This window comes from Crocodylus siamensis, chromosome 1, assembly GCF_052110815.1.
Source record: "Crocodylus siamensis isolate JL-2025a chromosome 1, ASM5211081v1, whole genome shotgun sequence".
Classification (NCBI taxonomy): Eukaryota; Metazoa; Chordata; order Crocodylia; family Crocodylidae; genus Crocodylus; species Crocodylus siamensis.
The window spans coordinates 389408791-389422395 of NC_143395.1; the positions used below are offsets into that span (position 1 = coordinate 389408791).

A 13605-nucleotide genomic window follows, 5' to 3' on the forward strand; every position below is an offset into this window, starting at 1 on the left:
CACCCCACCCCACCCCAGCTGGGCAGTGCCTGCCCCAGCCCTAGCCCTACTTCCTCCCTAACCATGGGGGCCTTGATCTGTGCCCCCAATCCCCTTGCCTCCCTGCTCCCCTTACACCACAACAGACTTACCAGCTGCATGCAGCGTTCCAAGCTGTATTGGAAATTAGATCAGTGTTGGCCGATATGCCTCCTTAAAAATTGGCTGTCGGTATCAGCCCCAAAAATCTGTCAGTGCACCTCCTAGATTTAATTGTTATATGTTTCCAATTCATCCAGCCTGCATATAAACTTGATAGTTTCTTTGCCATACTGCAAAACTTATTGCAGAGTACACCCATATCACATGATTTAAACCATTTTTTTGTATTGTGAATATGTCGATTTTATAGCTTAACGTTTTCTGATTGTGGGATACTTGTTTAACTCCTTGGAGACAGAATCTTTTCCCTTCAGTGTTTGCAGTGAACCCACTTTTACAAAATACAGTATTATATTTCTAAAATGTTTTAGTGACTCTCAGAAAAGAAAAAGTGTTACATCATCTGCACCTCATTCACAAAGTAAAAGTTGCCAAGAGTCTGATGAGATGATAGTGGAAGAAGAAAGCGAGCCACTCCAAGAACTCATAGATGGCAACTTCCCAGTAAGTATAAGTGATCACTTATACGAGGTGTTTTCAAGAAACTGAGTAAAAAAATGACTGGGCCTCTTTATAGGTTGCATGTTATAACTGTCATGGAACTGCTGTAGCAACTTCAATCAATAAATTAGAAGTGTGATTTGATGGTTAAATCAAAGGTTATTACAGTTGTTTGAATTGGTTCTTGCTTAAGGGCACAATCATCCAAGTATGCATGTATAGCTAGAGAATCATTAAATGATTGTTGACCCTGCTAAGAATAAATATAGCCTTTAAGCTGTCGGAACCCAGTTGATCACTCCTTACCATCTTGTTAATCCATCTATCAATGGAGGTCTTTGTCTCAGTATTTTTTTTCTTGATGCTATGTTTAGCCTAGGAAGCAAAATGAAACTGTTGATTCTGACATCGGATAGCTTTCTTTTCAACTAAGTTAGCAGGAGCAGAGCCCACCACTGTAATTAAGATTGCGTTAATAGTTTCTGCTCTACCAGTGCTTTTAGTCTGTCATAATTATCTGGCACTCTGACCTCCAAAGCTAACGTTTTCCAGCCTTCATTTCAGCCCCCACCTTTTCTGTTGTTTTGTTCATGGTTGAACCGTTTTTGTTTAAGCTTTCAGAAAAAGGTGAACGTTCTTTTCCTTTTTACCTATTTGAAGTTTTATGCAGAGAAGGGCTTTTCCTGCACACTTCTGGAGCTGCAAAGTTTCTGGGATTTATTTGAACAGAGGCGCCTTAAAACTCTGAAATTCAGAAGGGCCGAAGTCAAGGGCTTGTATAAAAAGCGTGTCACCGTCCCTTATGACTGCACTGCCAATATTCTTGCACATGCCTATGTAGTGAAAATAGATAGAAACCCTTTACAAAATATATGGTATGTGCGCAAAGTGCAACTTCTAAAGGAACTTAGTGAAAGCAAAGCCAAGTTTCCCAGAGTATTCAGGGGCAGGCAATTATTTTGGCTGGAGGACCGCTTACTGAGTTTTGGCAAGCTGTTGAGGGCTGCATGGGTAGCCCTGCCCCTTGATAAGTACCCTCCCTTGGTGACCAGAAGTCCCACTCCCTAGCCCCTGACTTTTGCCACCAGAAGTCCCTCCCATGCCCTTGGAAGTACTCCTGTCAGCAGGGGGATTTGCCATTTCAGACCAGAAAAATACCAAATTATATTCTAAAAATCAAACACCTACTACAATATTTATTAATTTGATTTCAAAAATATTTTTGTCTTGATTTACATGTGTTTGTGTAGTGTACCTAGAGATGATTGTATAATAACTTAAAATGAAGTCTTACTCTTGTATATTGTAGCGGGATGTGGGTGGGAGGGTATGGGTTTGTGGGGCACGTGGGGTGTGCGGGAGGGTGCTGGTGTATGTATGGGGTTGGTGGGGTGTGGATGTGTATGGGGTGGGGGAGCATGTGGGTGAGTATACATGGAGTGTGGGTGGGTATGGGGTTTTTGGGGGAGCTGTGAGTGTGTGGAGGGGTTGTGGCATGTGTGGAGGGGGGAGAGTGGCTGGGTTGTGTGAGGAGAGGTGTGTCTGTGGGGTCTGCGTGTATGGCACTGCATGGGGGTGTGTGGGTATGTAATATATATATATATGGTGCGATATGCACGTGGGACTTGCCTTACGAACATACACACATTCGCACTCTCTCCCTGTTCCTCATTGCCCAGAGCTCCTGCCAGCCCGGGCTCTGTGCTCATAGGCCCAGGGCACTGATGCAGGCCCCGTGCTCCTGCCACTCCCCGCCCTTCCCCCCCCCCCCACACCCCCATCTACCACTGCTGCCCTTCTGCCACTTCGTTACCTTCCCCACCCACTGCTGTCGCTTCTCTGGTCTTATCTTGTCCCCCTCGCTGCTCCAGCACCACATCACAGCTTGCACGGCTGAGACAGCAGGACACAGCAGGAGTTGGCCTGGTTAGCTAGCACTGCATGGAGCCAGCTGAGAATTGCGGGGGCTGGGCCAACTCCTGCTGAGTCCTGTGGTCCAGTAATGCAGCTGGGAACCACGTGGTGCCAGATCAGCTGGTGGGTGGGTGTGTGGGGAGAAGTGGTGGTGGCAGGCAGGAAAGCAGGGGAGTGGCAGTGGCAGTGACAGGAGCGGGGCGGGGGCAGGCATGAACATGGGGCTTGAATTGGAGGCTAAAAATAGGGAAATTTTTTGAGGGTGTGTGCGTCATCTTATCTTTTCCTTTTCCCCCATACTCTGCAGTAGTTTCTAAGTTCTTGGGGCGCAGCTATTGATGGCATTTGTCAATGTTTTTTTGAGAGTAGGTGCTAGCTCAAGAGGAAATATGTCTAGCCATTCATTGTTTAAGAAACTTTATCAACACTGACTCAATCATTAGCCTGCTCTTCCTTTCATGGGCAGGATGAAACAACTAAACAATGTACCAGATTTTCCTGACTTTTGCCAGTTGCTTTTTAGGCCTGAATATGGTGTAGAAAGTGCATTTTAAAGACAGGAATCTAGATTTCTCAGTGGAGGTATTAGGTGCCCAGTTTGAATAGCCAGTGTGCATGTCTACCAGGAAGAGTAACTGGAAGTTATCTACATAGGCAGCTTCCAGTTGTCTCTGTGATCTTGTTATCTCACGGAAAGGGGAGTTGCGGGTACAATTGGCTGCAAAATTCATGGTTACAATGAAAGTAGTTACTATAAAGAGTTTAATTTATTTTATGAAGAGTTTTCTCTGTGCATCACAGTTTTTAGTGTACTGAGCCCATTTTTAATGTAAATTTGGTTACTTTAAAATTTTGTTTTCCAGCAACTGGTTATTGAAAATGCCAGAGAAAAAATCCTGAGCAACAAATCACTTCAAGAGAAGCTTGCAGAAAATATTAACAAATTCTTGGGCAGGTAAAAAAAAAAAAAAAAAAAAATGTATGCATGGAATCCTGACCTGTGCCCAGTTTATTTCCAAATCCTATATAAACTGTTGTTAATTGTGTTCCAGTGATGGCAGTGTTACTCAGGCTCCCAAACAAACCGACAGTGGCCTTGCAGAACAAGAGTCTGCAATTGATGAAATCCTTGGACTTCAGGTACTCATGCACTTCTTAGGCATGAAAAAAAAATTATATAAGAGCTTTTTTAAGGCCATATTTAGTTGCAAATCTGCAGGTTTTAATAGTTGCACTCACCAATGCAAATACAATTTGCTTTACAAATAACTCAAGTACAGATGGAAAAATTGAGGAAAATTAGGATTTAAACTGCACTTTTCCAAGTAGTAGGAATCCATCCTGCCACTAGATCTAGGGACTGTGTATCTTTTACCTAGTTGGTTTAAATAAGAGTTGTCATTCTGAAATGTACGCATGAAAAAGTTCTAACAGTGCATTTCACTGTTTAGAATCTGAATTGTACTTGAAAGCAAAATATTGGGAGTATAATTGATATTTCCTTAGCTTTTGGCTAGGGAGGTCATGAAGAAAAGCATGATTTGTGCCAGTATAAATGCATGGCTTATTATTAATTTAAATCTGTTTTTCTTAACTTTTATATAAGAATATTTTCATAGTTAGACTTATAATTATACTTGGTGTCTAATATCTTCTATGAATGCTTTCCCAAATTCTCATCACTTTTTTAATGCATTAAATTTGTAATGAAGAATACTTCCTGTTTCAGTTAATTCAGATTGTACTACTAAGTAAAATGTTACTGATAAGAATAGTTCGTTTCATATTGTAGGAGGATTGGTTTTTTTTTAGCAGATCAATTTGTAAATCAGTTCTGTGATTTATTGCATCTCAGGGTGAAATCCATATGTCAGAAGAAGCAATACAGGATATCTTGGAACAGACGGAATCAGATCCAGCATTTCAAGCTCTCTTTGACTTATTTGATTATGGTAGGTTATGCTTTCCCTGTTTGAGCACTGTTGCAAAGCATGGACTTTCAAAGTGTTGCTTGAAAAAGCAAAACCTAACCAAGGAGGTAGATTGCATTTGCCTTGCTGTTCAGTGTTTTATTCAAATATATCTTTTACCTTTCTAGCCTGGCTGGGGATAATCCTAGTAAAATATTACTGCAGAAATGAAGATATTTTTAAGTTATCAGTGGATTTCTAGTGAGAATCTGAATTTTGTGTGTTGTCATAATTTGGACTTTTAAATGCAAGCTTTTTATGTAAATTATGTTAGTTGAAAATTGCATGCGTTTAAGCTGAAACTGTTAATTCTGTGTTCACATTGTTGTTTTATTTTGAAATAGGTAAGAACAAAACTAATAAGAATTTACCTCATGGTGTTTCCAGTCAGAGTGGAGTTGAAAGTACAGTTGTGGGGGAAGAAAATAATCTGAATACCCTTGAAAGTTCTTTAGAAACTGAAGAAGTTAGTAAGTGGTGTTTATTATCTTCCTGTATCCATTTTGGCCTTAACAAAAATACCTGCAGATAGTTGATTCATTCTCAAATTCAGGGCTTAATATTGCCACAAACCTGCAACTTACAAGGCATGGGAAACTACTGATCCTCATGTACAGTGGTATAAAAGCTAGGGACTCAGGCAGCAGAATAGTCCCCCAAAACATTGTAAATTTTGCTTGACGATGTCATAAATTAATCAGATGAATGTTGTAGACTTCAAATTTGTATTTCCATTCTGAATGAGGAGATAGCCCTCCCAAATATACAGTTGGTCTAATAATAATTGTAACAAAAAGTCTAGGTCCATTGTTCTGTGTTGGGTCCTGTGAAGTATGCAAGATAAAATGTGCTAACACTTTTCCCAGGGCATAGCTCTATGTGTCTAAGTTAACTGTGAGTTATAGTCCAAGGAAAAGCCTGTCAGCTGTGCATTCTCACTGTTGTGTTGCTCGTGTTTTTTGACTCAGGTCAAAGCCTGGAACAATCAGGCCTGCCTGTTTTACAGCTTCGTTGTCCTCTGGTTGTTTAAAGGACCTCTGGTTCTTCGTTGTCATCGGGTTTGACCCAGATCAAAGTAGGAATGGCACAGCCATTTATAGTCACACTTCCAAGCTGCAATCCTGCTCCTTTGCCAGTAGGTGGTAAGTGAAAGCACACAGCCCGATAGGCTTGTCCCTGAAATGAACTGTAATAACCATATAGACATGAGAGAAGATGTCATGTGAAAAAGAGTTAGTGCATTTTATCTGGTATACTTCAAAGGGTCTTGAAGTGGGACAGTGGTTATGTACATCTATAAAATTTTGGGACAGAAGGCTTTCTCCCAGGGCAGATGGGACGTTTGTTTATAGTTATGAATAGACGTTCCTTTGTTCCAGGAAAAACCCTCTTCCTGCAGTTATCAACCATTTTAGGCTCAAGTGCCCCCTAAGAAAATGCCAGCTCTTAGTCAAAAAAAAAAACCCAAGTGAAAACTATGGAAAAATAATACAGCAGTTTTTCTGTTGCAGAGGGGTCAGAGAGACTGCAGCAGGTCAGAATGTTTTTAACCCTATGGATTCTTACTTGAAATCTCTGGGTTTATCTTGTGAATCATGATTGCACAACTAACATTGTTATCATTGTGTAGCACCCTTGAAAGGATCTCTAGGCATTTCAGGGTGCTGTGCCATACTGGATGAGAATTACTGCTTTAGTCCCAGGGTTGTAAAGGTGTACAAGTCCATCATCCTAATTTAGTCCTTCTGAAATATGAGAGAGAAAATATGCTACTATTTTTTCCCCCAGGCATGGCTGTGTGCATCTCTAAGGTTATTGTGCTTTTTCCCAGGATAAGCTGGCCAGGCTCTGTGCTCCTCTCTAGTGCAGGAAGAATAATGCAGTTTGGAAGTGTTACATGTCTAAATGATTGTGCTGTGCCTGTTTTGATCTGGGTCAAACCCTGGGACAATCAGGCTTGCATCAAATAACATGTCTATTTACATTCCAGCTTTAGGTGCTGTACTCTGCCCTATCCTCTGTGGGTAGCTTCTAATTGATTTAAAAGGGGGGTCAGGTGAAGAATACATTACAAAGGAGCTGAATAAAAGTAGAAAAAGTGCCCAGAAAACTTGAGTCATTTAAAAAAAAAATTGGTTCAGTTCAACCATTTGTTGACTGGGAGGTAAAATCTTTTTCTTGTTCAAGGATTACAGTGGAAACATTACTTTCAGTGAATCACTTATGAAACAGTTTGCCACTATAGTGATTTGTGGTTAGTTTAAACCTATGGAATCTGATTTATAGAAATAGTGAAACAATTCAACTTGTTGTTTTTCAGGGGATAATTCCACTGGGGCTCTGTCCTGTAAAGATTATCATCCAGAAGAAGCAGTGCACACTCTGAAGAACAGCAGCGGTGATTCTGGTGATACTGGACAGAAAAGTGTAACCAGTGAACAATCGCCCAGAAGTAGCAAACCAAAAAACCAGACTGAAACACTTAAAGCAGTAACTGATGAACAAATTGGCGAGCTTGAGATTGCTTTTGAATCTGTGCCTGATTTGACTGAATTGAACAAAAAACAGAATTCTGGTACCAGCTGTAATGAACACTGTGTGGACTCTTATAGTAATAAAGAGGCAGCTGAATTGGTATCAGAAAGTGAAACAGCTGTGGAAACTGAAAAAGACCCACAGTGTCATAATGCTCAAAATAGACCTGGTTTGGAGTATGATCATTCTGAAATTCCGCAGAGTTCTTTGCCTTCACTTGATGAAGACACAGTTAGCAGTGAAAATAGAATGTACTCTGTACGTGACTGTCATTTATCACCAGATACTTCATTATCTGAAAAACTTAATAGCAAAAGATCTCATAGGAGCCCTGGTCACAGTGTGATGCTGAAAAAAATTAATGCATCAATATCTAATCAGTCAGCAGATTCAGGTAAAAATGAACAGGATGTTTCAAAAGATATACCTGTGTTGCCTGTAGTTTTACAACAGAATTCTAGTCACCACTCTAGCTGTCAAGAACAGGATAAAAGGTCAGACTGTGGGGAAAGCTCTATGGTGAATTTACTGGATCCAAAGAAAACAGAGTTGCAGCTTGAAGTTGTAGATACGTCTAACAAACCTTATTCAGATGATCAGCATACACTTAAGTCTTGCACAAAGGATTTAAATCTCCATTCAGAATCATCAAACTCTGAGAAAACACAAGTGGAAATGCAAGAGCCTTCATCTTCTACAAAAGCAGATGCTGATACTGTAACTTTTTCCTCAGGTGATGATGGTTGTGCAGAAATTTCCATAATATCCACTGAAAGTAATCCTGCCATAGTTGAGACATGCCGTTCTCCTCCAGGAACTGCATCTTCTACAGATGAGCCTAGCACTGAGCTCAAAAGGATTGGCGGTGTGTCTTCTAGCAGTCAGCCTATGGATGTAGATCCTGCTAATATAATGTCCTTGAAAATTATCATTAGCGATGACCCATTTATTTCATCAGACAGTGAGCTGAACAGTGCAGTTAATAGCATCACTGGAGAAAATTTGCCAACAATAGTGTTATCTTCTCCAACCAAATCTCCAGCCAAAACTACAGGACCATCCAAGTGTCTGACTTCAGAAGAGATTGAACGTTCTGGAGATTCTGCTTTGGTAGAGCAGAATCTTCTTGTGCTTAGACCTAAAGATCCTGTTATCAGCACTGTGGGCACAAAGAATGAAGACTGTACTGTTCTTACAGTTGCTGGTACAACTAATATTGCCAAGGATGGAGGATTTATACAGTTACTGCCTACAACAAGCACTGCTTTTGGCAATTCAAACAACCTTTATATAGCCACGTGTGTGACTGATCCAACAGTCTTGGGCACTACAGTAACTCCATCGAATGTAGTTGTATTTCCTGGCAATTCGATGCCCCTTGCTGCTCAAGCTCCAGCAGCACAACAGTTACGGACGCCTCCAAGGTCAAGCAGCACATTTGCAACAAGCCAAACAATGTCTCCCAACTTTTCACAAGGTAATTTGTCTAGAACTATTCTTGAAATGTTTCTGAGGAGTACTTACTACTTTCACGTATTCTTGGTGTCTTAGTAAAAAGCAAATTCATTTTAGATACCATTTTATCTAGCACTTGACACAAACTAGGAATTTAACTTATAAAATGTTTGTTGTTCTTTTCTTTTGCCTCTGGCAGATTATATGATACTGAAGAGTTAAGGACTCGTCTTTCAGGGGCAAAACATCGCAGTTATTAAAGTTGTAAGGTTAGGAAGGGACCTACTGTTTTTAAAAATATTCCCAACTAAAGCACATTTCAGAATCTGATTATCTGCTCTTAGAAACACTTTTTCTAGTGCCTAAAACAACTGGTTCTGTTCCTTCTCCAAAAGAAAGAAACGTAGAAGAGAACTAGTCACACTGAATGTCAAGTATGAAACAAGTAACAGACTAAAAGGGAAATAATGTATTCAAATAGAAAAATTGGTGTTATACTCTTCTGTTTATTTTATAAAAACATCTTCATTTTGGTCTAATACTATGTATGCCAGGGCTTTTATTGGTATAATTATTTCAGTAAAGGCAGTTATACCAGTAAGCTTTTAAAGCAGACCAAGTATTAGAAAGAGAGGGTTATTGAAACAGGGAATATATCAGAAGGGAAGGATAGTTTGTTCAATATACCTAGCAAGTTGCCCAAACGAAGACAAGGGTCAACAACATGGAGGAAAGTACTTATTATGCAACTTTAACTTTAGCTATTATTTTTGTAAAGTGACAGTAATTTATTAAAAGATGTATAACTTAAAGCGTCACGAAATAAAAGGAAGTTATTCTCTGCAATGTTGAGCTAAACTATAAAAGACAACAAAAAGTTCAGTTGAGAAAATACGATCTAGATACAAAGTAGATGCTATCATATAAATATACTTTTATTCCAAAAAATATAAATCAAACTGTGATCAAAAGTCAGTCTAACAATATGTTCAGTTTGCAAAATGCCAGTGTAGCTGTATAACATGCTGCTTTGTGTCAGGCAGTCAGAAGATTTCTAGCCTTGTAACAGGGAACGTTAATTTAAATTACCAATTTGAATCGTGATTTAAATAAACCATTCTAATGTTTTGACATTTTACTTTTTTTCTGACATTATTATTAGTTGACAATAATTAAAGCTTGCTGTATTTAATTAAAAAAAAAACTTCTCCAATTTGCTGGATACAGAAGAAATTAATTTATACACATGCTGCATGTTTAAAGGAAGTTATAATTTGTAATAAGAGAATTGAATGGACCATATAGTCACTTTGCTCTTCAAGAATTTAGAACTGGTAGATTTCATTCACTCCCATTTTTAGATGGGAAGAGAAAAGTGGGCTTTTCTGCTTTTTCAACTCCTAGTTTCACAACCTTGAATAAGTTTCCCATTGAAGTTCAGTAGTTCTGTGCTGCTTAATCTTTTTAAGGTTGCTTAACCTTTTTCTTAGTCCTTGCTGTGTTCACCTATGATTCTGTTATGGATAGTAAAATAAAATAAAATAAAAGTAACCCTTTTTATCACTAGAACCACACTGTACCTCTCCAGCAACCTAACAGTTGTCCCATTTCTAATCCCTTAGGCTATACCATGTGTGCCCTGCAGATATGCCCCTTCCCCTTTCATCTCCCTCCCCTCCTTACCCCCCTCCACATCCAGGTGCAGCCTAGGACTTATCCTCAACTCCCTGTACTGCTCCAACCCCTGCTCTAGAGCTAATCTGAATGTTTTTTCTTCCCCTTTCCCTTCTGCTCTCACATTTCTTTTTCTTATATTCTTCTAGAGGTTTGCTACATATTCCTATAGATACAGTTCAGTAAACAGCAATGAAGGAAATATTCTCTAAACTAACAGAAGAGGCTCCTGCTCTCAAAATTTGCTTTACTGCTTCAGTAAACTCCCATTTTAGCTGCCTAGCTAAGAAGTTGTACAAATTCAGCAGCTAGTTTCGTTAAAACTTTGGCAACATACATGTACTGCGTACTCTCATTTTTTTTTAAGAATAGATTATAAATCTTTTGACTTAACAGTGATTTAAATTTTAAACACATTTTCTTATAATTTAAATTTTATACATTTTCTTTTAAAATTAACAGTCCATTTTTATCAGCCCATGGCTGTAATCAAATCCTAAAGCCAGGGTTTTTTGTAAGTAAGCTGTTTTTTTTATATGTTTTGTGTAGAGGCAGCAAGTTTTAGAACCTTTTTCTCTCCTTTAAAAAAATATTTTTTTATTCTACATAAATATATTTACTTAACTTGTAGGGTCTGCGATCATCATTGCATCTCCAGTACAGCCTGTTCTGCAAGGAATGGTAGGGATGATTCCTATATCAGTAGTAGGACAAAATGGAAATACTTTCTCAGCACCTTCCCACCAGGTAAAATGCTCTGAAATATCTGCATCTTTTTGCAGTCAAACAAGGGGGAGGGAAGCAGCTTTCATGCCAACCATAATGTGACACATGATCTTTTTTCAAGGTTCTGCATGTGCCTATCTCAAACCCTGTGTGCAACAGAAGTGTTCCTAAACTACCCATCCCTCCCAAAGCTCAGAAGAGTACAGGAGCAAGGAGCAAGTCTAACATAGGTACAGTGTTTTGTGTCTTTGGGACATGAGCTCAACACCAAGGGAGTTAAGTTGATTCTGATTATGTGGAGATTTTAAAGTAATGGCTTTAGGGCCTGGGCAGCCTGTGTGTGTGTCACATGGCAGATTGGGGAGGAGACAGGTCCACAATGGAATACGGCAAACAGCAGAGCAGAGCAGGGGATGGGAGCGATGGTAGGGGTGGGTGCAGGGCTAATTTGTGACACACCTGCCAAAAAGGTTGGCCTCCACTGGCTTAGACCTACCCTGTAAAATTTTACCAGTGCTCTCAAGCCCCTTGCATATACATTCCATCTTTCTCTTTGCACGTGACCAAGGAACTACCCATTTCCCTGGCAGTTTTAAACAAGGCTGGATTTATTTGATTCGTTCCACTTACCCATTCTTTGCATTTATAAATCAAAGTTCGCTCTACTTGTTTCAACATGACGTAGTTTCATTGAAGTGGCACGTGTGCCACTTTTTTGTAAGTATTAGAACTGTAAAAGGTATTGTGAAGTGGCTACTATATTGATGAATTGTTCTGCCACCTGAACTGGCTCTTTTAAGAAGTGGGATGTTTCTTTCTTGGACCCATTCTGAGGTGGTTTACTTTAAATGTGAACAGTAATAACTGAGAGCTTCACTCTTCAGGAAAGCCAGCGAGCAGTACAGCAGAACCTCTGAGCCATCCAAGTTCTCGAATACAAAGGTTAGTATAACCACTTGCCTTGCCATGTGCCAACTAGTGATTTTCTATTAGAACATGGTGGGGAGAACTGCCTCATTAACAGCAGTGAATTAACTCTCCAGGGGTCTTTTCCTTCTTTTTGGTTCCTAGCAGGTCTTGAAGGGTTTTTCTTTGAATTGGAGCTTTTGCACATGCATGCAGCGGGGCATGCCCGTAGGAGTGGCAGTGCTAGGCTAGAGTTCTCTGCTTGTTTTATGCTATTGAGCATTGCCTGGCTTACGTGCACCTAGCTGACGTAGCTCTGCCAACAGAACTTTGTAGTGTAGAGGGCTTTGTGCCCTCACCTGAATGAACTGAATCCACATGTTGGTTTCATTTTGTGGTTAGAGCAAATATATAAGCTATACTTACAAAATAGAGAAATAGGTTTAAAAGAACTAACAGTTCCTCAAAATTAACTTTGCACAATAGTAATCATGTTCTGTTCCTGATTATTTTCATTTTAGGACTGGTAATTCAGATAGAAATGTCAGTGCAGACCAGGGAAGGAAACTTGAGGAGACTTCTCTTACAGCAGTGGGAGAGACCACAAATTCAAATTCCAAGCAGAATGAAAGCCACCGGAGAGTACTTTGCTTTGACAGCGCTTTGCCAGCTCCAGGAGGAAATGCCCAGGTTCCAGCTATGAGTTCACTGCAAAAGGAAAAGAGTGAGAACAGTTTGTTTGCTGTAGATTCTCCTAGTGCTACATCTGCATCTCTTAAAATACAGCCTAGCAAAAGAGAGAAGGAGAAAACATTGCCTAGAATTTTATGTAAGCCTGAAATCGGTAGCAATAGAGGTGCAGTTGTGAAAGAAGCACAGCCTGAGAGGAAGTCTTTGGCCTCGGGAGTTGGGTTAGAGTCATTCCACAAGACAACGGCAAACAAAGAGAATGAATTAAGGAGAGACACTGATGATAAACAGAACAATCAGGAAGCTGCAAAACTGTCCAATGGCCAACAGAACACTGGCCTTCGGAATGAGAAAACAGCTGCCTCAGTACAAGATGTGAACAAAAAAACAGGCACACTGTCTAATGGCAGTAGCAAAAGTTCAGGAACTGTTTCCCTGTCTTCAAAGGAGCCAAAGCAGGACCAAGCTAAATCTTCCAGCCAAGGCCTTTGCCTGGCAAGCCCATTAACAAAGCAAGCTGTGGAAATGTTACATGACATTCAGTGGAATAGCCCCGCTAGCAAAGCGGTTGAAAACGGGGATTTACCAGTACCCCGTACACCATCAGGAGTTGGGGATAGGCATACAGATGATACCACAGACAGCATAAGGACACCAACATGTAGACGTTACAATGAAGATAGCACAACTCCTAGAATAATGGTTCCTCCAGCTACTCCAGACTTGCCAGCCTGCAGCCCAACTAGTGAAACAGGTAGTGAAAATAGTGTCAGTATGGCTGCCCATACGTTGATGATTCTGTCACGGGCTGCTATTGCAAGGACTAGTACTACAACTCCTCTAAAGGACAATACCCAGCAATTCAGGTCTTTAAGAAGCACAGGAAAGAAAAGGAAGCTGGAGGACCTGAATGAGGGGGAGAGACTTTCTCGTTCTGCCAGCAGAAAAGATCTCCAGAGCTCTACAACGCCAATGAAAAAGAAGAAGATAAAGGCAAGTACAGATACTTACTTTTTTATCTGAGTATTGTCAGTATTTTCCAGTCCAGTATAGATCTAGGATTGGTTGGCTGAGAGCTACAAGCCCAAAACTC

General features: G+C 40.1%; 1 protein-coding gene across 6 annotated transcripts in view; it reads left to right on the plus strand.

Moving 5' to 3' along the window:
- Positions 1-13605, plus strand: part of NPAT (nuclear protein, coactivator of histone transcription) — a 38670-nt gene that overhangs the window by 21465 nt on the left and 3600 nt on the right. For all 6 annotated transcript variants that reach the window (XM_090029623.1, XM_090029630.1, XM_090029659.1 and 3 more), the window contains 10 exons: positions 513-645; positions 3420-3511; positions 3609-3696; positions 4412-4508; positions 4871-4996; positions 6847-8538; positions 10822-10937; positions 11038-11146; positions 11801-11858; positions 12344-13505. In XM_090029623.1, coding sequence (XP_089885749.1) covers positions 513-645; positions 3420-3511; positions 3609-3696; positions 4412-4508; positions 4871-4996; positions 6847-8538; positions 10822-10937; positions 11038-11146; positions 11801-11858; positions 12344-13505 — 3673 coding nt within the window. The remainder of the gene's footprint in view (positions 1-512; positions 646-3419; positions 3512-3608; positions 3697-4411; positions 4509-4870; positions 4997-6846; positions 8539-10821; positions 10938-11037; positions 11147-11800; positions 11859-12343; positions 13506-13605) is intronic.